A 24,469-nucleotide genomic window follows, 5' to 3' on the forward strand; every position below is an offset into this window, starting at 1 on the left:
AACCGGGACTGCCTATACTGATTGACAGATATATCCATCTCGGTTGCACAGTGATTAGAAGTGCCCCTACGTATATTTACAGACCTTGGACTTGACAATAGCTGGAGCATGTGTGAATATGAGGTCTGATCTACTACCAGAAATATGCGTGGGTTCCTCAGTTAGTTGGAGAGAATCAGAGGATATACAGAACTCAAGAGGAGACTGCCCATTGTTATTTGTGGAATTTAAATTTATCCACTCTCAGTGCTTTGCATTAGTGTCTCCACATACTATAACAAATGAAGCTTTTGAATCCTAGGCAGTCATATATAGAATCATTGGTATGCATTTGGATTGCAGTAGACAGCAAATATGTACACATTGTAGAACTTACTGAACACTTCAAAACAAAGAACTTTATGGCAACTACACCAAAATTTTCTGTTTAAGCAAAGAACTTCATGGCAATTACACCAAATTTTTCTGATGATAAATAGGTCATCTGAACTTAGTGTATGTATAGAGCTATACCCTGCTCATGCTGCATGTTGCAACAATAAATAAAATCAGGGCCTTCAAACCCAGTATTAAAATCTCAACCTTTCATTTGGTACTACGCATGAGAGGCTCATAAAAACATTAACTCATTAGGTACGGACACAACTCTGGAGATCAAAAAGATTTTACCTTTAGCTTCGAATATTTGAGTAATGCACACACGCTCAAACAGTTGGTGGCAGTTTCATAATTTTTCGTTGACCTGCCTGATGCACGATTCATGCCTTATTAATCTATTTTTCGTTTTAAAGATGGAAGAAATCTCATGTAATGACATTAAAAACAGTCACTGATATCTTTAGAACATCATGTCATGTTATTGAGTAAAACTATTTTCCATATAGCAAAATTGAGGTGAACGAAATGAAGTGATAAAGAAGTCATATCACATCACTGATATACATTACCAAATAGATCGGAAACACCTATCACTAGTAGTATCACATAAACATAGTCCTTACATTATCATTTCAATATTAAGTTGAAGGTAGTTGAACGATTTCATTTGTTAAATTTTACAGAAAACTTTGGAAACTCACAAAATGCTATCAAATTAAAAGAAAAAAATTATAACCTAACAATGTGAACATGCAACCTCACTCTATAGCTTTTGATGTAGCCATGTGCGTGGAAATCTAATGTCAATGTGTCATCAGTCTAAGAAACATCCATTGCTGTGCGAGAGACTATTATTGCACTGAATTCGGCGCAAGTTCCTATTAGAGAGATATCAAGAAAGCTTAATATGCCGGAAAGAATTGTACATAGATGAATCAAAAGATATTAAGAAAGCTTAATATACAGTAGAGAATCATACATAGATGAATCAAATTGTTTAGAGAACGGAAAAGTTTAGAACATGAACCTAGAGGTGGAACACCTCAAAGCACCACAAGAGAGTAAGACAAGACAGTACGGTAGTGTAAATGTTGCTGGTAACATTCATTTGTGAATTTTGAATTCTAGCGCCTCGTCATGATATTGCTGAAACAGGAATTATAGCTCTATGCCTATGACTGGTGTCTGATGAATAGTTTAGATGGAGAGGAAGAGATTTTTTAAAAATACACTTGAAATCTTTGATAGGTGTCATATGAATAAGCAGACTTACCTTTGATGGATGAGAGATTCAGTTAGGCTTACTCTTTTTTTGTTTTGTTTTTTATCGGGTGTCCAGTGAATACCATGGATAGGGAGGGAAACGGGTTCAATGATGCATGCATTTTTTCTCTTCAAAACCTAAAGAACACATTTTATTGGGAGATACTTTATTAACATCGGCCTAATCCCTCCATCAGTCCTATACGGCACCTCCGCTCCCCTCCACATCTTAGGCGACTCGATCCGACTTCTCACTGCGAACTCCATCGCATGAAAGCATCACTAATGATAATGGTTATTTTAAGATTCCCCTCACCGACAACGGAAGCCTTAAAATGCATGTTTATAAAATATTTTCTGTTCAAAGATACTTTATCTTTCATTCCCCAAAATATTTGCATACACTCGTGTTACACCCTATATGATTATTGTAGCTGTCAAAGAGCAACCCCTGATTAAAGTAATAGGTTTTAGTGAAAAAATAAATCTGAAATAGACTTAAACGAGAACGTAACCTTTCATATTTCTTATCCTTTCAGCCACTTACAATATGCTTATGGTAGTAGGTCTAGCCATATGTGAAACTAATTTTAATTAATTTCATCCAGAAGAAATGAATAACTATAGAAAGATCAACCCAAGAAAGCTTTTATGAAAGTAAGCCTTTCGTAATGTGTTCGTCAGTTTTGACTTCCACAGCTTTCTAATGTGTCCAGATGAAACAGGACGATATGCAAGGAATTCAATAAAAAAAATAAAAGACTATTCGTTTAATTTTTTTATGATTGCTTTTTTACTTTGAATAGGTAAGTTTGTTAAGCAATTATGAAAAGGATAAGAAAAAAGGAGAACATGACCAATAAAAGAAAAAGAATAACGGGAATCAAATGAAGCAGGTTAATATAGATATTGTCGATTTAAATAGTACAGGCAGTCCCCGGGTTACGACATGGGTTCCGTTCTTTAGACGCTTCGTAAGCCGAAAATTGTCGTCAGCCGGAACATCGTAAAAAATCCTAAGAAAACCTTACTTTTAATGCTTTTGGTGCATTGAAAACTATGTACAGTGGTCCCCCCGTATTCGCGGGGGATGCGTACCAGACCCCCCCGTGAATAGTTAGAATCCGCGAATGTTTGGAACCCCTATAAAAATGCTAAAAACAGCCTATTTTGTTAGTTACAACTCAAGAAAAACCCACTAAAAATTTTCCTACATGGTTTTTTTAATAGTTTTATCACAAAAAGTGCATTTTATGATGAAATCCATCAAAAAAACCAGGAATTTGTGGATATTTATCATAGAAAAATACCGCGAATGCATGAATTTTCCGCAAATAATGCAGGGAAACGTTCCCGAGAGAAATCCGCGAATGTGTGAGTCCGCGAATCTGGAGAACGCGAATACGGGGGGTCCACTGTACCTGCATTCTTATTGCACTTTTCATAATAAAAAACCTTCAAATATTGATTATTTTGCATTTTTGGTGTCATATTTCATCTGCCAGATCAGCGTTGTAGGCGTCGTAACCCTGGAAATAATGTCTCATGAATATAATTGAGAAGCGCCTTAACCTTGGAACATCGTAAGCCGAATCTGTCGTAACCCGGGGACTGCCTGTATTCATTCCCATTACGTATCCGTGAGAGTATACTGCTGAAAATAGACCTAGGCTAATCATGTGTGAAAATCAGAAGTCAAATTTAGGCCCACTAAATGTGTCATGCAAATTATTTTATTGATCAAAGTACAAAATTAGTTTATTTAAACATCGCAATTATTGACGTCTTAATGTATTATTTATCGGCTGTAGGAGACGAAATGACAACACCCCAGTGCTGTATGATACGTTTGGTCAAGACTTGAGCAGCAGCAAAGCCAATTTCAAAATGTTTATGCTGTCAAGAAGCTCCTGGCTAGAGTTGAGAATAAAATTAGAATTCGTGGACCCATTGCTATATATTTTCCTTTGCAAAATAATTATCTTTGATACGTTGAATGAGTCTACTCAATTCTAATGTAATTTATTTCAAGTATAGCACCTTCGAAAGGAAATATTATTTATTGTTAAGTAAATAATCTGGCACCTGCATATGGCAATATTTCTATAACAGACAATGAATTGAGAAACTACGCCAATTCTTCGTTGGCTGACTGTACTTGGCAATTTCTCTTACTATAATGAGTAACAGGCCCAGGGTTCTAAGTATGATTATCAAACATCATAATGGTACATAAGAGAATATTTTATCACTTGATATTTCATCTCCAATCACGTTAAACATACTTAAATGCAAATTTCATGTGCAGGCAAGACAAAACCAATCAGGCTTTAGCAAATTCATATGCCATCGAAAGCGCCTCAGCGGCATGGTTGGTATGGTATTAGCATTCCACCTCGGTGGTCGCGGGTTTGATTCTCGGCCATTCCATTGAGGAGTGAGAGATGTGTATTTCTGGCAATAGAAGTTCACTCTCGACGTGGTTCGGAATTCACGTAAAGCCGTTGGTCCCGTTGCTGAATAACCACTGGTTCCATGCAATAAAACGTAAAACACATACATATATTCAATATATAGGAATATATATATAGATATATATTATATTATATATATATATAGTATATATATATATTGGAGGAGTATTTGTGTTATTGTATACTTCAATGTAACATAACTCAGGTCTCTCTCTCTCTCTCTCTCTCTCTCTCTCTCTCTCTCTCTCTCTCTCTCTCCTCTCTCTCTCGCCATTCTCTCTCTCTCTCTCTCTCTCTCTCAGTATGTACTGTATATTTCCTTTAATGAAATATGAATTACTTTATCATAAACATAACATGAAACTAAAAGTGTGTGCATATATTGGTATGTGTTGCCATTTATTTTGCTTTGCTTGATTTACTGTGGTATATACTGTATTTCATTATGAGTTTATTTGATTTTAAATATGATTATCACACATCATAACAGTACACAAGAGAATATTTTGTCACTTGATATTTCATCTTTAATCATCATAAACATATTCAAAATTAAAATTTCATATGTAGGCTAGACAAAACCAAACAGTCTGTAGCAACTTCACAGACATTATCGAATGAGTGTGTGCATATATATACATACTGTACATACACAATTGCATGTATCTTTTGGTTAACAAAAATTAGAAAATCAAGTAAAAATGTGTTATTGTAGTATAAAATATATATAAAGTAAAGGTGTGTCTATATCCCTATACTTCGGCTTTGATGTAAACATATCTCAGTTATTGTTCTCTCTCCTCTTCCATGGCTTCCAGCCATCCATCCACCCCAACCCTCCCCCACCTTGGAACTTTTCAAGGCCTTCCCTACCTCCCAAAACCCCATTCTCACTCGGTCCTGATGATTTTTCCTTGATGTAATCTTTGGTTATATAGGTTGACCCTACTTCAGAACTGATGGGGCCTGTGAGGATGGTGTTAGAAGTAGTATGTAGATTTTGTCTGCTAACCTTAGCAATTCCATCACTGTATATTCTGCATTGATATGTAATCATTACTTACTCTTGTCAGCAAATTCCAAGGGGATGGGCAACCTTATGCACTTCTCTGGCCTCTGTTCAAAAAGTAAAATGTAGATACATCTTAAATGTTGAGAAGCAGAGTCAGAGAACACAGTAGTGCAGAACTGGAATCAAAATTAGACTAAAATGGTGTTTCCAACAGAAAGAAGCAAAGTCACAAAACTGTATATTCAGAGGATTATCAGTTTTAAGGGTAAATGTAAGAGAAACACCTAGTCTTGTTAAGTTGTTTGTCTTGTTGTAAGTTACAGCAGCCTCAGGAACTCCTAAGCATAGTCAAGTTGGGAGATTAAAAAGTTTTATTTTTGTTGTTCACTTTGCTTTATGGTCCTTTGCCAGTTACTCCCATATTACTGTCTATGGTTGCCCTTTCTTTCTCTTCAGTTACTTGTACACATGTATTTTTTGCTTGGCATCTTTGTGAGAGTTTTGTCAAACCATGTTTTGGCTGATTATCTTTCGTGACATATCTAATAACATCCGTTAGATCAATAGTCGTTAATTTATGTTTAAAGTTTATTTTTTATTGCTTTGTTATGGTTTGCATTTTTGTTTTAACATTCAGTAATTGTTTTCTACCTTTGATATCCTTACATTGTGATTTATTACCATTTATGCTTATGAGCTTAGTGATAATTTTATTTTATTGCCAGATTTGTTTTTTGCAATAAAATGCTGTTTTTTTATGTAATACTGAATAAAAAAAATTGCACTTTATTGCGGCATCCATGAGCTCAAGTCTGGTTGAATTATCTAATAATGATAATAGTAATAATAATAATAATAATAATAATAATAATAATAATAATAATAAATCCCCAGTTGACTGCCAGATTTCTTTTTTATTTTTTGTAGGGTATTTGTCTTTCATAGGACTACTATCTACCTAAATGGTTGTACTGAACTATGGAGTATTGCAAAATGTTTTGGTAATAGTAGATGCCTTGCTATGTTTGGTTATTGAAAAGCTGAAGGTTGTTTGGAATTACTTAAGACTACTCCTGTGGTCTCAAGCACTGTAGTACTTAGAAAAGACTTTATACTGGACATGTATTATATAAACAATTACTATGTAACTGAAATGGGCTTCTATCAGTCTAGTTGTATTTTGATGTACAAAAAAGTAGAGTTGTTATAACCTTTCATTTACTCATTACTGTATGTATTAGCTTGGTGGTCTGGTTAAGCCATTTTTATGACTAACCAACCCTTTATTGGAAGTTTAAATAAATTGTATGTGATTTTTTGTTGCAATTATTGGAGGTTGTAATTGCAATTATTTATGGGAGGTTTGTGGTAGGTGCATCAAAGTCATGTATGAGAGAGTCTTCACGAAGAATGGAAGTGTTGTATAGCGAATGCCAAGCATTGATCTTCACAAACTTCAAAATATTACCAACTTTGTGTAGGTGCAAGAAAGTAACTTGGCTACTGATTTAGTCATTAATGCTATGGAACAGATGCAGTGTGCATTTTGACAAGTGATTTCATTAGTGGAATTTATAAAAGATGTTATGCAGGTGTGATGTAGAAATTGTGAAGATTGAGGCTAAATTTAAAGAAAAGGCTTATGAATTGTTTTTATAAACTGTGACAGTAAACAAGTATGTCTGGAATTTGAAAATGGAAGTTCACTTCACTTCAACATCTAATTTGAGATTTTTCAAGGTGAAAATTATTCAACATGATGTATTCATATAAAAAAGTGTTTACTTCTTAAAACGGTACCTCAGCAAAATTCAGTACAAGATCTTTAATGAAAGACAGATGGCTCTTATCAAGACCCCGTTATTGATATTTTCTCCAAGCTCATCTCCTGTCATCCTTAGTCTGGGTAAGTGGAAATTTGAAAAGTTTCTGGGTTGGTTAGATTTTTAACTTTCACTCCACTGAGCTTCTGTTTGGTTGAGACCAAATGTCAAGTACTTTATATCATTGTACAGTGGTACTGTACAAGAAAAAGTAATAATACTTTTTTCTCTTTTTCTGCATAAATCATATTGTGTCTTGCTTGGAGTAGGTCTGAAGTAATTGTGGAATTTGTATTTATGGATTCTAGTTGTACTATATGTAATTAATTTATTGAAAGTGTATGCCTCAATAATTTATGCATGCAGAGGCTCATTTGTCCTGTTTTTGTCTTTCATGAAATACTTTGACCCAGTAATCTAAATTTATCCTTTTTGAAGTGGTTTTATTTTGTGGTATGAAAATGGTTGATTGTAAATTTCACATATTTTGTGGGATGTCATGAATATAGTTGTTAGAACTATTTTTTATATTATGTATTCTCTTTCATTCCCTAGTTGTAGTATATGAAAGAAATGTTTCATTGTTTGCAGTAATAGTGATATATTGGATACATTGAAAGGTGTTCAAGAATAATTATTACCAAAAGGAATGTATTTGTAATTCTTCTGGCTCCTTTGTCTACTTTTGAATTGAAGAAAATACGCAATTTTTTTAGTGAGGATATTGATTTCTGATCCTGTTTGTGACTAGATATTTGCCTGATGACAAAGACTGAGAGCTCTAGTTTATTTTTAGTGTAGCAGAGGTTCCTTAGTAATGATTGTAATGTTTAACAATCTTTAGATAAAGCCAGTAGCACAGTGCAGGTTTCTGGCTACTAGTAAAGACTTTGGGAAAATTTTTGAGTGGTCAATGCTGCCATGAAGTCACCAAGTTTCATTCATTTCCTTGTAGATATTTGTTTTACACAATTTGGTGAATAGCATATTTTTCATGTTTCGGAGACAAAATTTTAAATTCATGTGGGTGTTAGTTTTTGAGGTATTTACGGAAATATACTGACATATTTTGTCTGAAGAGGAGTGTAAAAACTGCCAGTAGCCTTCAGGTTTAGTGTTAGGTTTGCTTACATTGCATTCATTGTAGATAATTGGTAAGTTGGGGTGTGCTGTTTTGGTTAATTCTAGGTAATTAAGAAGTGTAGTCCCTCACAAAAATAAATGGCAGTAAGGGGTTAGGTTTCAAAACTGGGAAATATGTGAACATCACAAGTTTCAGAAAATTTTAAACAAGTTGTCAATATACAGAAAATTTAAAACAAGGTTTCAATATACAGAAAATTTAAAACAAGTTTTCAAGATGCAGGAAATTTAAAACAAGTTTTCAATGTACATTATTATCGCCTTACCTTCAATGATGAGGAATGAATTAGGCTGGTGCTACTCAATTAATAGGAGCCTTTAAATATACTTTTATATTCTCCTTGTGACATGCACCTGTTGTCAGATGCACTGACCGAGCAGTAGGCACATACCTGTAGGACCCCTGTCTTCAGGTTTGTGACCGAGACAGTAAGTACCTCCTCATCAATATCCTGAAACTCTAGGAACCTTTTGGGCCTGTCGAGAGTTTTGGGATTTGATTTTGAGGCACCCAGTGATGTTGTTAAACAACAATACCACAGTAATGATATTTATCACCAAACAAGAGGGTTTTATTTCCCTTCAGTTGTGGTTAACATGTAGGTGCCCTATCAGCCAGACAAATTCCTGGTTGAAATGTACTAGCAAGCAACTCAGCCTTTGGAGTTGAGTGAGTGGCAGAGTACTGCTTTCTCACAGGGAGATTTTTCATCTTAGTATTGTTTCTTCTTAATCAAGGGTTTACTAATGTGGAACCTCTCTGTCTTGCCATCACAGAGGCCTAATTAGGGTCTCTGGGCGACATTTGACTCTTGTTAGGGTTCTTGTCTCATGTTCCCCACACACTCTTCCGAGAATCATCAAGAGTGATATGACTCAGGAGACTCCTTATCATCTTTCTGCTTACCAACCGGTACAACAGAAGTCTGTAAGTCTTCTGCTCCATTGCACCTGACCCATGGGCCACTACGATGACTTAGACTTACTTTTCCAAACAAACCGACAGTTTTGTTTTCTGTACATTTTTTCTAATTCGAATGGAAAATAAATGATGGGAGCCTTTTCCTGTCATCCGACCTGCCAACGCTGCTTCCAAGTTAACAAAAAGAGTTCCTCCCTGACCCAACCTTCAGTGCCAGTGACAAGAGCGGTTCCTCAGGCAGTACCATCCTTGTGTCTTCACAGTTAAAAGACTATCCAGCTTTCCTTGCAAGCATAGGGTTTCTTGCTGAGCAGCAACAGAAATAGCTGGATAACTCTTTCAGTCCTGTGTAATATTCCAGGGATTGGATCTGTCTTCACTGGTTGATGTCATTGAAGGGACTTTTTCTCTGTCGTTTCTCTTCACTTGAGATTCAACTACTAATGGGAAATTTCTCTTGTCTTGCCCTCACAGGGACTTCAGGTCTCTAGACAGCATTTGACTCTTGTTAAGGGCACCCACACCCTTGCAAGAATCATCAGACAGAGGTTTGTTTCTCAAGACCGCATCTTGTCTCTCTCCAACATTTGTGAAGAGGATGGATGAATTGGATGGATCTCTGCTAATATCACCCTTCTGTCTCAGATGTCGTAATGAACTCTGAATCATTCAGCATCTGCTGCCAGGTCTTCATAATCCCTTGTGCCTTGCACTTTGTAATTGATGATCAAGATCAATCATTACTTTCTCCTGTTAGCATGTTTGCTGCGCGTTTGGAAGACTCAACAGCATTGACATGGATGTCGATAACCTTTCACTAGTACTGTTTCGCCAAGGGATAAGTGCCTAAGGACACATCTTTTTCCTGGTTTTATGAGAAGATTGGAAGGAGGTTTGCAGCTGGCAATTATGTCACCTGTACGGTTTCTCCAGGAGCTCACGGTATCAGTGGTGTAGTCCTTTCCTCAAATTTCTAAGAATATATCGAACTGGAAGATAGATGTGGTCTCATCAGGACCGCATTTATGTCTTCCTACCTTCGGGTCTTTCCTCACAAGTTTTTGGAACCTTTTTTCCTTGGAACTGTGGTGGCTGCTCAACAAGTTGTGTTTCCTTACCTGGCTCCTTTAAGAGGACAGGTTGCATCTTGCCTAAGTTAGGTGGTTCTAGAGGTGAGAAGAATTTGAGAGTGACTGGCCTCTCCTGCCCCTCCTTCTTCATTCTTCTACTCCTCTTCCTTCGAGCTGAGAATAGGACTTAAACCTACACCTGCTGGACTGGCATCTGATGCGGTAAGCCTACACATTGAGCTGTCTTTCTATTTTTCTTGTAGAATCATAGAAGCAATCCTGCCCTTTCCTCTAGCAAGGGGAGGAAGGGGACTGGCAGTATGGCAAACCCTTCTCCGATCTTTGCCTTAATGCCGCCGACCGTTAATATTCTTCCCAGCCGTTTTTGTGTGAGTTATGGTTCCTCACTCATTCGAAAAGATGCAGAAGTCTGACTCTTCATCTTATAGCTCTTATACTTCCATCAAATTGTCAGTGGTGGGGCACTCCTCCTCACTTTTTCAACCAGGAGTAGCAGCCCAGGTGTGCTGAACTCCAGTTAGTTAAAGAGACTCACTGAAATTCCTCCCTCCAACCAGACAGTCTTCCTAATGTAAAGGAACGAGGGTTTGTATATTGTGTAGGAACAAATCATTTTTAAAAGTAAATTGTATTTTTCCTAACTAAAGTTGACCCCCACTATTTGTGGAAAATTCGCCTATTCGCAGTATTTTTCACAGAAATATTCACAAATTATTGAATTTTCATATAATTTTCATGACAAAATGCAATTTTTGTGATAGAACTATTTAAATACTCATGTATAAGTTTTTTTTTTTTTTTTTTTTTTTTTTTTTTTATAGCTATTCACGGGAGATGTGGTACCCATTCCCCATGAATATGGGGGTCTACTGTAGTATACAAACCCGAGGTCCTTTACACTAATGCCCACCTCATGCCAGCCCTCAGTCTGAAACCTGGGCTGAAAGGCAAAGTGGAATGTTTATTGCCGCTTACCAGACAAAAGTTGCTGCCTAACCACCTTGTTCAAGAGTTTGAACAGCCATTTTCCAGCTTTAGCGTAAGCATATTCCTATTGTAAAGGACCTCAGGTTTGTATAGTTAGGAAAAATACAGTTTACTGTTAATTGCAATTTTTGTAGCATTTTATACATCAATACAAGTTCCATCCTGCTTACAACCGAGTTTGGTTCCAACCACCTGGTTGTAAGTCAAAATGGATATAAGTCAAACCTTAGAAAGTGGCCGATACTATACAGTACCTACATAGTACTGTAATGTAATGTAGAATCATTATATTTCAATCTTTTTACCATAATGTACTTCTACTTAGTAGTATATACATATTTGAATCATTTATGTAAGCATTGAGTTACAACAGGGTTAGGTTGCTGCTTGCATGCTGGAAGTCGGTTTAAATGTAAGTTGTTTTACAATTCAGTATATCTACAGTACAGTTAATATTGTATGAGCTGATATGAGAGATCTCGCCTGAGATGGCACATTAGCAAGTAACTCAGTGGTCAAATGGCCATCCCACCCTTGGTGTCAGACTTCTTGAAGTTTCTAACTGGCTCACCCTCCTCCGTCTCCATCTCTCCAAGTCTCTCAGCAAAAAAATCATTGTTTTCATTAGTATTTTTATATTATTTATCATTTCATAAACTAAAATCTTACTAATTCACTACTATAGTATTTTCTTTAGTGAATTGATATTATTGTTGTTTACATTAATATTAATATTTGAAAATTAAATAATTTATTCATCATACAAAAACATACGTATCAGTGAGAGAGAGAGAGAGAGAGAGAGAGAGAGAGAGAGAGACGAGAGGAAGAGGAGAGAGAGGAGGAGATGAGAGAGAGAGAGAGAGAGAGAGAGAGAGATTAATATCATTTAATCTTATTAAACTTGTTACAGTATTAATCAATATTAATATTTGAAAATTAGTAAATCACTTTTGTATCATAAAAATGTATTAGTCATGAAAATAACATCAAAATACATCAATTAGTGAATGTTTATCATCGTAAAAGTATTGGTTGCTGAATTTTTTGCAAATAATTTATAAAGGCTCAACAGAAAAAATCCGCGAATAGGCGAGTCTGTGAATCTTGAGAGTGCGAATACGGGAGGTTGACTGTATATAATTACTTATAAGTATATAGGACTGTTTCCTATTATAGAGGTTGTTGTTCATAAAATGCTTATAACAATTGCTAGTAAAAGAAATATTGTGCAGTCAAGCCTTGTAGCATTTATTTACAATAACTATATACATTCTCAAGGATGCTTGCATAGTATATATTGGAATAAAAGCGATAGTGACTCGGTTAAAGCAGAAGTTCTGATTCCAAATGTCAAATTAGGTCATTTCCCTCAGCCCCCCTCCTTCTCCGGTAGTTTGAATATGTTAATCTGTATTTCTTACGAGGACTTTTATATCATTATAGCCCCACTATATCTGTAGTAACTCAGAAGGATTTATTTATTGTTATTATTTTTGCATGTTTTGTTTATAATCCTTTGTCCTACATATAAAAAAGTGCTTTTGTAGGAATTCAAAGTATAATTCAGTACATTCAGATAAGATGGAATTAAGCCAATTAGCAGTGTTACCATGACAAATTGTTTATTTAAAACATATTTCAAGAACAGATCAGCTGACACTAACTGTATGAACTTGACCAGACTATGGTAGAAATTGGGAAAAAGTTATTTTATTTAATATACCAGTTATGTTTATCCAGTTGCAGTACAATATTTACATAACTAAATTGTTTATTAAAGGTACATGGAAGTTCTGTCTTTTTATGGTTATAATAAAAATCAAATGCAGTGAATGCACTTGCTTTCCCTCCCTTCACTGCTCATTTTATACATTGATTTTAACCTGTAAATACATATACAGTGGTACCTCGAGATACGAAAGGCTCAACTTACGAAAAACTTGGATACAAAAGCTAACACGAAAAATTTAACGGCTCTACATACAAAAAGTTTTCAAGATATGAAAGGTTTCTGTAAAGTCCGAGATTCGCCCGAACCACCGATAACAATTTTGAAACTCGCGCACCGCCAACTTAGTAGACTCGCCACCATCCTCCTGCTCTCCCATTGGTTCCTGATGCTAGTCACCGCCATGAGATCCTTCTCTCCTATTGGTCAGCATCCCTCCCATGATGCATCTATGTACGTAGCGGCGTGCCTCGGCCACTCTGTAGCAGCATCGTTATTGTACGCACGCGGTATTCGTTCGGTCTAACGATTTCGTTTAGTAATGTAAATTCGTTAGTGATTTCGTTGCAGTATATGTACTTTATCGTGTTATGTCAAAACTTTATTCTACTTAGACGTAAATTACGTACAGTATATATGTAGTCATGGGTCCCAAGAAAGTTGAAATTCACGGAAAGAAGCGAATGCTCTCTTTGGAGACAAAGATGGAGATTATCAAGAAGTATGAAGCTGGTATGCAATTGAGTGGGATCACCAAGGAATACGGCTGAAATCTGTCGACAATAGGCACCATCCTTAAGCAGAAGGATGTCATCAAAGCAGCTACACCTTCCAAGGGCATCACTATTTTGTCCAGCAAGAGGACCCACGTGCACGACGAGATGGAACGGCTGCCTCTTGTCTGGATAAAAGACAAAGAAATCGCTGGCGATACGATAACGGAGACGGCAATCTCCCACAAGGCCAGTGCTATTTTCGGCGATTTGATTGCCCAGGCGGAAGACGATGAAGGGGAAGGGACTTCAACGCCAACCCCAGAGTTCAAGGCTTCGCATGGGTGGTTCAAAAAATTTTGTAAACGGACTGACATCCATTCGGTGGTGTGGCATGGGGAAAAAAAATGCCTCGTCGGACGTACATCACGGAGGAAGAGAAGAAGCTACCCGGGCATAAGCCTATGAAAGACAGGCTTACGCTTGCACTTTGTTCCAACGCCAGTGGGGATTGCAAGGTGAAGCCCCTACTGGTCTATCATTCCGAGACTCCTCGAGCCTTCAAGGCCCACAAAATGCTTAAGGAGAAGCTTCCAGTGATGTGGAGGGCTAATGCAAAAGCCTGGGTAACGAGGGTTTTGTTCACGGAGGGGTTAAATCTGTGTTTCGGCCTGACAGTGAAGATATTCTTGGAAGAGAAGCGCCTCCCCCTGAAATGTCTGCTGGTGTTGGACAATGCCCCTCCCCAATCCTCCTGGCCTCGAGGAAGATATCCTAGCGGAGTATTCCTTCATCAAGATTCTTTATCTTCCGCCTAACACCACCCCTCTCCTCCAGCCCATGGACCAGCAAGTGATATCGAACTTTAAGAAGCTGTATACGAAATATCTTTTCAAGAGATGTTTCGACATCACCGATGCCACAAACCTCACTTGGCGTGAATTTTGGAAAGAGCATTTCGACATTGTTCATATGCATCCGACTCATCAACCAAGCTTGGCAGGAGGTTTCGAGGCGAACCTTGAATTCCTCATGGAGGAAACTCTGGCCTGATGCCGTATCCGCCCGAGACTTCGAGGGATTCGACGTGGGCGAAGCTGGTGCTGCAGATTCAGGAACAGTTGACGATCCTGAAACTGTTTTGCAACCAGATCTTGACGAGATCGTTGCACTCGGCAAGTCCATGGGGCTGGTCATCGACGAGGACGACTTCAACGACCTTCTCGAGGAGCACCAAGAGGAGCTTACGACGGATGACCTGAAGGAGTTGGAGGCCATGCAACATAACGTCATTCAAGAGGAGTTCTCTAGCAGCGGCAAGGAGGAGGAGGGTGACCCTATGACAACGGCAGAAATTAAGGATGTTCTAGGCGCTTTTCATAAAGTGCAATCGTTTATAGAGAAAACACCCCCCGAAAAGGCTCACACAGGTCGTATGCTTGCGCAGTTCAATGACGTTTGCCTGAGTCGTTTCAGAAACATTGTGAAAAGTAGGCAGAAGCAATCTTCCTTAGATAGTTATTTTTTAAAGGAGGCCTTTAGCATTAGCAGGAGTAAGCAAAAAGGAAGAACCAAGTGATAAAAATCAGAAAGTTGAAAGTGGTGATGAAGTTGAAATTTTGCAAGGGAAAAAAAAAAACCTATGTAAAGTATAAAAAAGTAAAAAAAAAAATTTAAAAATAAAAAAAAGAGAAAAAAAAATTTTAATTTTAGTTTTTTGTACAGTTAAGTGTTACAGTTTTGTTAATGTGCTTCTTAAATTTTAGTTTAGTTTTCCTTACGTTTTTTTATGTGTTTCGTAAAGTTAAGTGTACGTACGTATCTGCCGTTTGTCCTCCTCCTCCTCTGCCGCCACTTTCGGAGATAGCCTCACTCGAAAGGTAAGCTTCCACATTTTACCACATACGTACAGTATTTCTTGTATACCATGTACACTAATACACTTTATTTACAGGTAATTAGTATTATGTTATTAAGTTAGGTATTGAATGGTCCAATTTGTTGTAGTATTTCATTGTTTATAGGTCAATTTAGCTTTATTATGAAATTTACTGGGGTGTTTTTGGAGGGCTTGGAACGGATTAGCCATTTTACATGTAAAATGTGGTCCAAGATACGAAAACCTCATGATACGAAGGGCGCCTCGGAACGGATTAATTTCATATCTCGAGGTACCACTGTATTGGGTCATTCATTCTGGATTGGGTGGTAACAGTTAAAGCCAAGTCATTCAAGGATCATTGTTTTCTGTCATGAGAATTTTATTTTCAAAAAATGCATCACGGTCAATATTCCAAAGGGGGCCTGTGTTCTATCATCATAGGACATCTTTGAGAGTAGCATACTGAACTTATGGCATCATTGGGAATCTCCTCATAGGACGTCTCTTATGTTGAAATACATGTTTCTTTGGCAGTGTGAGGACGTTTCTGTCTACAGTGCAATTCCTTTGACAGTACACAAGTTGACAGTAGAATATTTAGAATGTATCTACGGGGAGCTTATTATCATAGGACATACCCTTGGGTTATCCTGTTGTCTTCTCTGTCTACTTGGAGAAGACCCATGCTAGATCCCTTCACTGCACGATTCAACAGGAAGCTAGAGGCCTACTGTTCATGGTCCCAGATCCATTTGCTGGGACGGAGGACATCCTTCTACATATGGGGAACAACCTAGGAGGTTACGCATTTTCTCCGTTCTGCCTGTTCCATCTTGTTCTGAACAGAATAATGGATTCCAAAGTCGTACGATAACCTGGTAGCTCCTTATGGCCCAAAGCTGAGTGGTTCCAGGATCTTTTTCTCTTCTCTCACCAGTGCCGAGAGATATTCCACCTTAGCACAACCTTCTCCACCAACCTGTAAGATCTTTATCTCTTCATATCTGGAGTCTGCTCAGTATCTCTTGCGCGAGAGATCTTTCTTGCGGAGCATTGACTCAAATGTAAGACTGCTTCAGAGGATCTTCATCAGCCATATACAAGATGAACTGTCTGCTGTAATTGGTAAATTGAAGGGATTTCTCTCCATTCAGAGTTTCTGTTCAGTTGATAAAGATCTTCGTGATCTTTTTCAGAACAGAGGAAATTCTTTCTGTTTCTACTGGCAAAGGCTACAGGGCTGCCTTATGATTAGTTCTTCATCTGATAGATTTGGACATCACTTCGCCCTGCGAAGTCTCTATGGGGTTTAAGAGCTTTGAGTGGTCTTGTTCACCCAGGGAACTCAGACCTTATATGTGGAACTTTACTCTGGTACTGAGTAGTCTCACTTGAGCTCAATTCGAGCCCATGGGTTAATCATTGTACAGGAAACTGACTTTGGAAACAGTTTTGTTATCAGCAACCTTCAAGAGTTTCTGCTTTGCCCTGTCAGAGCACTGCATTGTTTTCTAAAGGGCTCATCACCTAGAGCTTAGGTGTCGTAGACTTTACGTTAACACAGGCCAGGCCAAGAAAGAGGTGTCCTAGAATACCCTTTCATTTATCAACATGCTGTGATTAGGCAAGCCTATTCTTTATTGTCAAGTTCTGTCACCAATTCTGTGTGTGCAGAAGCGCATGACATCAGAGGAATATGTTCCTCCCTGGCATTTAAGAAGAACTTATCTGTTCATAGAATTTTGGAGGCTGATTTCTGTCTGCTTCAAACCACTTTCACTTTCCTCTACCTGAAGGATGTTGCCCACAGGTCCTTGGACACTTCTTCTTGGGTTCAGTGTTGGATGATCAACAAGTGTAACTCATCCAGTGCCCCTGGCAGAACAGTTTGTATCCTGCCTAAGATGATTGTGTGGAGTAAGGAATGAGTGAGATGAAAGGGGTCTTTTCTTTTGTTGTTCTCCTTTCTTCAATACCTATGGGCAATTTGAAGACTAGACACATCATACGCTGGAACTGTCTTGATGCAGGTAAGTGTTGCAGCCATACTGTTACAGCACTATTTATGTTTCATACAACATACATATCTGCTCCTCAGTAGCTTCAACCCCTCCCACCAGCAAGGGGAGCCCGACCCCTCACTCCCCTTGCTGGAGAGAGGGGTTGAAGCTACCGAGAAGCAGATTTGTATGTTGTATGAAACAAAAAGTGCTGTAACAGTATGGCTACAATGCTGACCTGCATCAAGCCAGTTCCAGTGTATGATGTGCCTATTCTTCAAACTGCCCGTAGGTATTGAAGAAGGAGAAAAGTGGAAGAAAAGAGACCAGCCATTTCTTGTGGCTAACATGGTTTTTTCCTTGAACAGATATAGTTCTTATTGACTTTTGTATATATAGTGAATCTGACATGTTTCATTGTATTTAATCCCAGTGGACTGGGTGTTAAATATCCACATATCTAACATCTGTAAGGCTTAGGTCCTCTTCTTTAGAATTCTCTTTTCTAAGAATAATGATCAGGTGTGCCAAACCTCCAGTAGGTTCAGGATTCTCATTCCTCCCCCCCAAATGTGAGTCTATTATACTATTAAGACCAGTATTTTTCATAGCTAACAGGCCTGAGGTCTTAACATTGACTTCCCACCTCTAGCACCCATCTTATGTTTCATCCTGGGTTGGAAAAAAGACTAATGCATCACTAGGTTCAAGCATGGCCTCTGACTATCTTCCACCTCAACTATGTGTTGGATGCCAAATGCCACAGATTCCTTGCATATACAATTTTTTATTGTTTTTAACTGGTTTCCAGCTGGTGCCAAAAGATTTATCCTACTGTTAAGAACTCAGGTTTGTAATTTTTTCATTATCCATGTGAGTATTTAGAGGGAGTTGTTTCCAGGTAAAGATGGGTTATACCTGATTACAGGAGACTTAAATTTGTTACCAAATGTCAGTAAAATGTTTCATTTGTATATCTATGAAAAGAGATCATTTTATTTTTTGTGTAGTAACCATCCATGCTATCTTTGTAAAATAACATTGATTTTATTCCTTTTTTCAGATCCTGGAGGAAGAAGATTAGTGTTGTGTGCCTTGTATTTTGTAGGTTTTTTCTGAAACATAGGAGTATTACTTACACCAGTAGCAAGTCATTGGACCAGCTTTTGTTAAGCCTGAAGGCTGCTTAAGTTTGTATAATTGTAAATTTAAAGCAGGTTATGTGGTTGAAGAAATTTTGTACCATGGTAGGTGTTTAGAGATTGTATTGAAATTTTGTTATAATGAATTGTAAATAAAGCCATTATATTCATTAATTCATATTACAAGAGTGAACTATGTACGTAGTTCATCAGTTTCATCATTATTCTTTGGGTTGGTATTCATATGTGAATTTTTGGATGTCTTCCAAGTTGAAGTTTATGGGAGCTTGGTGCAGTCTTCACTACAGAGGTAGAGGTCATTCTTTGGCTGTTGAGAGGTGTGAATTTGAAATTATGATATTGCCTTATGCTGAAGCACAAACGCAGCATTTGTTGAAGTCATTATATATACAACCATATATAATTACTTAAATTCTTTAGTGCTTGTGGTGTGGTCTTATTCTGTATGCTTACAGAATTGTTTTGGTGTCATGGATACTCTAGTGTTGATTAATTATAATAGTGTGAAGTCATTGGCATCTTAAAAAAGTCAAGGATCCTGTGTGTATGTCCTAGTAATACTGTTAATACTATTATCAAGGAATTTTAATTTGGAAAGAAGCTGTCAAAAATTCATACTTTTGGCTTTATTTACACCAAAATATTTTAAATCCTATTGTAGTTTGTGTTTTGTGAACATTAGTTTGAAATTTTTCATTGCTGATAATTTAATTTCTAAAGTATAGATTTTCACGAAACTTTTGGCTATCTGTATAAAAGTTTTCTGTGGGTTTGGTGATCTTTTTAAAGTAAAGAACTATAAAGTATTGATTATGTTTTTGACTATACATTTGAAGTCCATCTGGCATACCAATTCTAAAGAAAATCAGAGATGAAAAAAGTTGGGTGGGTTTGGTGTTTTTTCTTGTTACAAATATAATATTGTACAGTTCTTGTTCAAGATATCCTGATCCTTATTTTTAACCATTTATGAGCTGCATACATTTCATGTAGTGCAAGTGAATTACCTGGGTAAATATATTCTTTTATTTTTATTTGCAAAATCTTTATAGGTAACTTCCTTTTTTATTTTCAAATATAATGTCTACTTCGTTTTTATGCTGTTTTATGGTTTTTCGCATTGTTTTAATTTTTTCAAGGAAAACAGATGTAGCACAGTATATCATATCATCATTATCACATTTATTATTATTACCATAGGTTACAGAAAAGTATCGGGTTATGATTAGAAGGGAAACATAACTGAAAATCTAATATTGGCCATTTGTGTTCATAAATTTATAATGTATTTGTTCTCGTAGGCTCTAGTTAATCTCGGTTAGTGAAGTGTAATAAGTAAGTGTTATCTAATTGCATATCTGGTTTTTGTATAAGAAGTTCTTAATTTGTAAATTGAATATTGGTAATAATTTTAAATTGGTTAGAATGTTAAAATTTTTAATATGAATTTTTGTTTCGTGATAAGTTTTAGGCCTCAAATGCTTTTCCACATTGAACCAAGTTCTGGTCTATATATAGCGTCACTCTCGTCGTCTTGCATATTAATAGGATTTAGTTGGGGAAAGAGTAATTATGCAGATTTTCAATATGTTGTGTGTAATTAGCTACTGCACAATCTTCCCTTAATGTGCCGTATTCTCCTCCATGTAACTCTGCTTGCTGTGAGGAAAAATCAAAGTAAAATAGAAATGTTGAGATTACCTGTAATGCTTCTTTGATTGTGCATAACATTCCTCTCTCAGTGACTGTGCATGAACAAGAAATTCAAGGCATGTAATATATATGAGAGCAGAGGCTCAAATTAGGTTCTTTTACCAATTCCATGCACTGTAGAAGTGTTTTGTAGTAACTTTTAATCCTAGTTTGACTAAAATTGTATATTTAGTTTTTGCACCATTTGTTATTGTGTATTACCATTAGTTAAGAAGCAGTATTTTGTTATTCAGATTATGTATTTAACATACTGCCTACATTTTAATTTTAATAGGCATTATCATTAAAAGGAATTGTTAGTTCCAAGGCACTAAAATTAAAGTGAGATTTAGTGACCAAAATCAAACATGATAAAAATATGTCAAAAAATTATTTAGAATTTTTACCATAGGGACAGTTGAAGATTACTCTGCTAGTTTCTGAATATTGTCAACTTTGCAACCAATAAGTATTTTTCATGAAAATCTAAGCTTAAGTTACCATTGAAGTAATAAACCATAGTAATGGAAGTTATAAACCAAATTAATCCTAAATTTCTATCTATGGGCAAAGAAACCATGGCCTTAGCTTGAGTTGGAATCAGTTGTTGAAACTGGGTAACAAGGTGTAGTTAATTTGTGGTAAATAGGCGAGGTCGGAGCAGGGACTGAGGAATTCCTCTCACCTGCTATCATCAAACACTTTTTCTTGTAATTGAATAGAACTGAATATAGAATTTAGACCAAAGACCAAGCAATGGGACCTATGAGGTCATTCTGTGCTTAAATGGAAATGGGCAGTGAAAGGTTTGAAACTTGTAACAGGAGGAAAACCTCATAGTTGCACTATGAATCAACTCTTAGGGGGGGGGTGGGAAAGCAAGATGGAAGACGGAGAATATGAAGAGGTAGAGTCAAAGGAACAAAAGGGGTCACAGCTAGGGGCTGAAGGCATGTTGCAAAGAATCTTAAGAGATGATGCCTACACTGCACTGCAATAGTTGAACTGACCGTACTAGCTTCCTACGGGAAGGACTTTTTCTTCAGACACGGCAAGTTACGATGTTTTTCTGCTCTCTGACTGATCATAAAGTTAAAAATTATTTTATCTCTTTTATTGTATGTATAGTGTTTTTTTAAGTGGATCTGAATCAGATCAATAAACAAATCATGTTGTGGAGAATGTTGAAAAAAAAACAAAAAACAAAACAAACTTTAGTTGGCCCCCAAGTGATTCCCTCCCTTCTTGAAGGTTGGCAAATGTATTTGTTCACCTTTGGTTGGGATGCTTTTAGTAGGTAGGGTTGACACCGAGTTCTCTGAGTAGGGATGTCTGATGTAGGTTCGGTTCAGAAACATGAGGACGGTCCTGAGCTTTTCCCATTCTTACTTTTGCTAAGGTTCGCATAGGGTTCTGCTCTTTTGGTCTAGAACCCAAGAAGCCTGGAAAATGCCTGCCAGCAGCACATGCAACATTTGAATGAGTTTGCCCTCCTTGTCAGTCTGATTTACCAAGTGATCAACCAAGTGTATGCTACTTTGGGTCTTGTTGGCTCCATGCCAAGCTGTATCCCAGTCTGCTAGCTTTTTTGGTGGAGGCACCCATGTATTCCAATTTGGCCCATTTTTTCTCTTTTAGCCACACATTTTGAGGTAGCCTTAATTACTTTATGCCAGGAGTAGACAATCCCTAACGTGTCACACACAAGGTCAGAGGCTGGTTAGAGGTACTTTGTAGCAGATTGTGGACTTACTTACCACCATCTTCATCAAGACACAGTTCCTTCAGTCACAATGGTGAACCCTGTTACTCTGCTTGCAGTCAAGGCTTCTGAATTAAGGGCATTGATCTCTCTTCCTCTCTAAGTAATGTTGTCCATACTTATAGGATCTGCAGTTTTACCCACCTCATTAACTTTTGCCTCCAGAGAGCCCTTGGTAGGGGTCATCACACAAGATATCGCCCTCAAAACTGCTCTGCCAGCCTAATCCTTGTCATGTATGTTGTTGTGCAGCACAGCCCTTTGTATCTTATGTGACTCTCAGATTCCTCATGTTCTCACTCCTGAGTTTGTGGAAAACTCAGAAGCTACCAATTTCTGACAGGATTTGAGACTCTTGATCCACTGCCTCTTAAAGCTTGTTAGAGGGGAGCTGGATGAGATGCTTTGGTGCTCAGTGCTAACTTTGCAACACTATCTGATGAGGATCTAACCTCAATAGCCAATCTGTCTTTTGTAGTATGTACTAGAAGCCATAAGGTGGTGGTGTTCAGGACACTGGCCTCATGAAGTGATCAAGTGGATATACATGTAGATATAACTTCATTATGTGACAAGGATGGTCATCCAGTCTGGGCAAGAGCTCATAAAGCAGGGGCCATTTGCCCATCCTTAGCCATTCAGAGAACTGTTTGCTTTTCAAGATTTGAGGGCAACTGGTAGCACCAGACTACCCTTACCTTATTGCACCTCAGGAAAATCACACAAATTCTTAAGGATCCATAGTGGTTGCCCAACAGATTGTGTAGTCTCCAAGATATTCTCAGTCGAAAGAGCAACTAACCTAATTTACTTGGATAACATAAGGCTGGAAGTTGGAGTGGATAATTGACATATGGTTTTTCACCTGTGGGGCAGCATTCAGGTCGAGTACATGTTGAATGGGCCACAATCCAGTTGGACTTCACAGTTGGGGCATTGGCTCATTAGGTATGACTTCCTCTGCTTTCCCTTTAAATGGGGACGGGAGTGGTTAAAGCTACTTTAACCCCACTGTGCCTGTCCAAGGTACTAGCTCTGCCTTCTGACCCATGGTACACCATCTTTAGGACACTTTTAGAATCTTTAGGACACTAGGTTCTCCCAAGTTTTCCTAGAATCAGTGTTTAGATACAACTCATTGTAGCTCAGAGCCCTTTCAATGATGCCAGATTGTACAGGAGGTTACAGTTGTTGATATTCTACTCTGTTTAGATAGAGATTTGACTTGCCAGTCAGTTATACATGAAAGTTGGTTTGTATTCCTGTAAGAATAAATCACAAATTTATTCATTTGTTTTTCTTAGGTATACAAACCAGAGCTTTGTTTCATAATCTCATCTCAGCCTTTCCATGCATTCACATCCTTGATGCCAAAGGAAGAAATGCTTGATAATGGCAGGTTAGTGTAGGATTCCCCCCACCTCCCCACTTGCCTATCTATATTGGTCCTTAACTACAAGTTACAGTTCTAAGTTTCAGCAACTGAGTACAGCTTGGACTTGCTCAGGTTTGCAGACCTAGGAAAATTACCTTAAAATTTTGATATGCACATATTTCTGGATTGTCTTGAAAATACTCTTTCTTAGGTAGAAATTTGTATTTTTTTAAGACAAAGGAAAAGAATTTTATTGGTTTTAAGTTCATGCAATATGTTTTGTATAAAATGTATGTACTGGTTTTGAATTACTAAAAGCGTTTCATCATGACTAAGGTTAAAATATTTAGTTTTCATATCTTTTGAGAAGACATGTTTACAACTGCTTCCTGAAAGAAAATACCTTTATTTAAATTAAAATCAAAATTGACTTTCGGATATTTTCGTTTCCTCGTAAATTTGGTCAACAAACAGTGTGCATTTCTTATGTGGAAACTTTTGATTTTTCTTGCATAACTGGTTGATTTTTCCCAAATTAAGTAGTACACAGTATGTTAATCCCCTCATGCTATGAAAAGAGATATAAAAAAAAAAATTATTTATTGGCTAGTCTTTGTATTTATTGTAAATAGAACCTAGTATTAAGTGATGAACATGAACAAGTACTATTAAAGTTCACAAATGTAATAGTCTCCACAAATTGGGCTATTGTCTAAAACTTATGAATTATATAATTTATAATTTAGGCAAAGTATTATATTTTGTGAAAATTAAGATAGTTCCCACCCAGAAGTGGTGTACTAAAATCTTTTTGCTTTTATATTAACCCTTAAACGCCGACTGGACGTATTTTACGTCGACATTTTTTGTCTCTCGGGTGCCGACTGGACGTATTTTACATCGACATACAAAAGTTTTTTTAAAAATTCGCGGAAAAATACTTTTAGGCCTACCAGCCGAAAACTCTTGAATCAATCGCCTTGGGGGATGCTGGGAGTTCACGGATCAAGGTGTTGTTTTGTTTACAATCGTTACGCAGGCGCGCAAGCGCGAATTT

General features: G+C 37.2%; 1 protein-coding gene across 1 annotated transcript in view; it reads left to right on the plus strand.

Annotated features, from left to right (window-relative positions):
* LOC135210906 (uncharacterized) overlaps positions 1-23,989 on the plus strand; it is a 198,912-nt gene extending 174,923 nt beyond the window's left edge. The window contains exon 9 of the mRNA XM_064243853.1: positions 18,484-23,989. Within this exon, the coding sequence (XP_064099923.1) occupies positions 18,484-18,504 (21 nt within the window). The 3' untranslated portion in view covers positions 18,505-23,989. The remainder of the gene's footprint in view (positions 1-18,483) is intronic.
* Positions 23,990-24,469: the final 480 nt, after the last annotated feature.

Source organism: Macrobrachium nipponense, chromosome 4 (assembly GCF_015104395.2).
Source record: "Macrobrachium nipponense isolate FS-2020 chromosome 4, ASM1510439v2, whole genome shotgun sequence".
In the NCBI taxonomy this organism is placed as follows: domain Eukaryota; kingdom Metazoa; phylum Arthropoda; class Malacostraca; order Decapoda; family Palaemonidae; genus Macrobrachium; species Macrobrachium nipponense.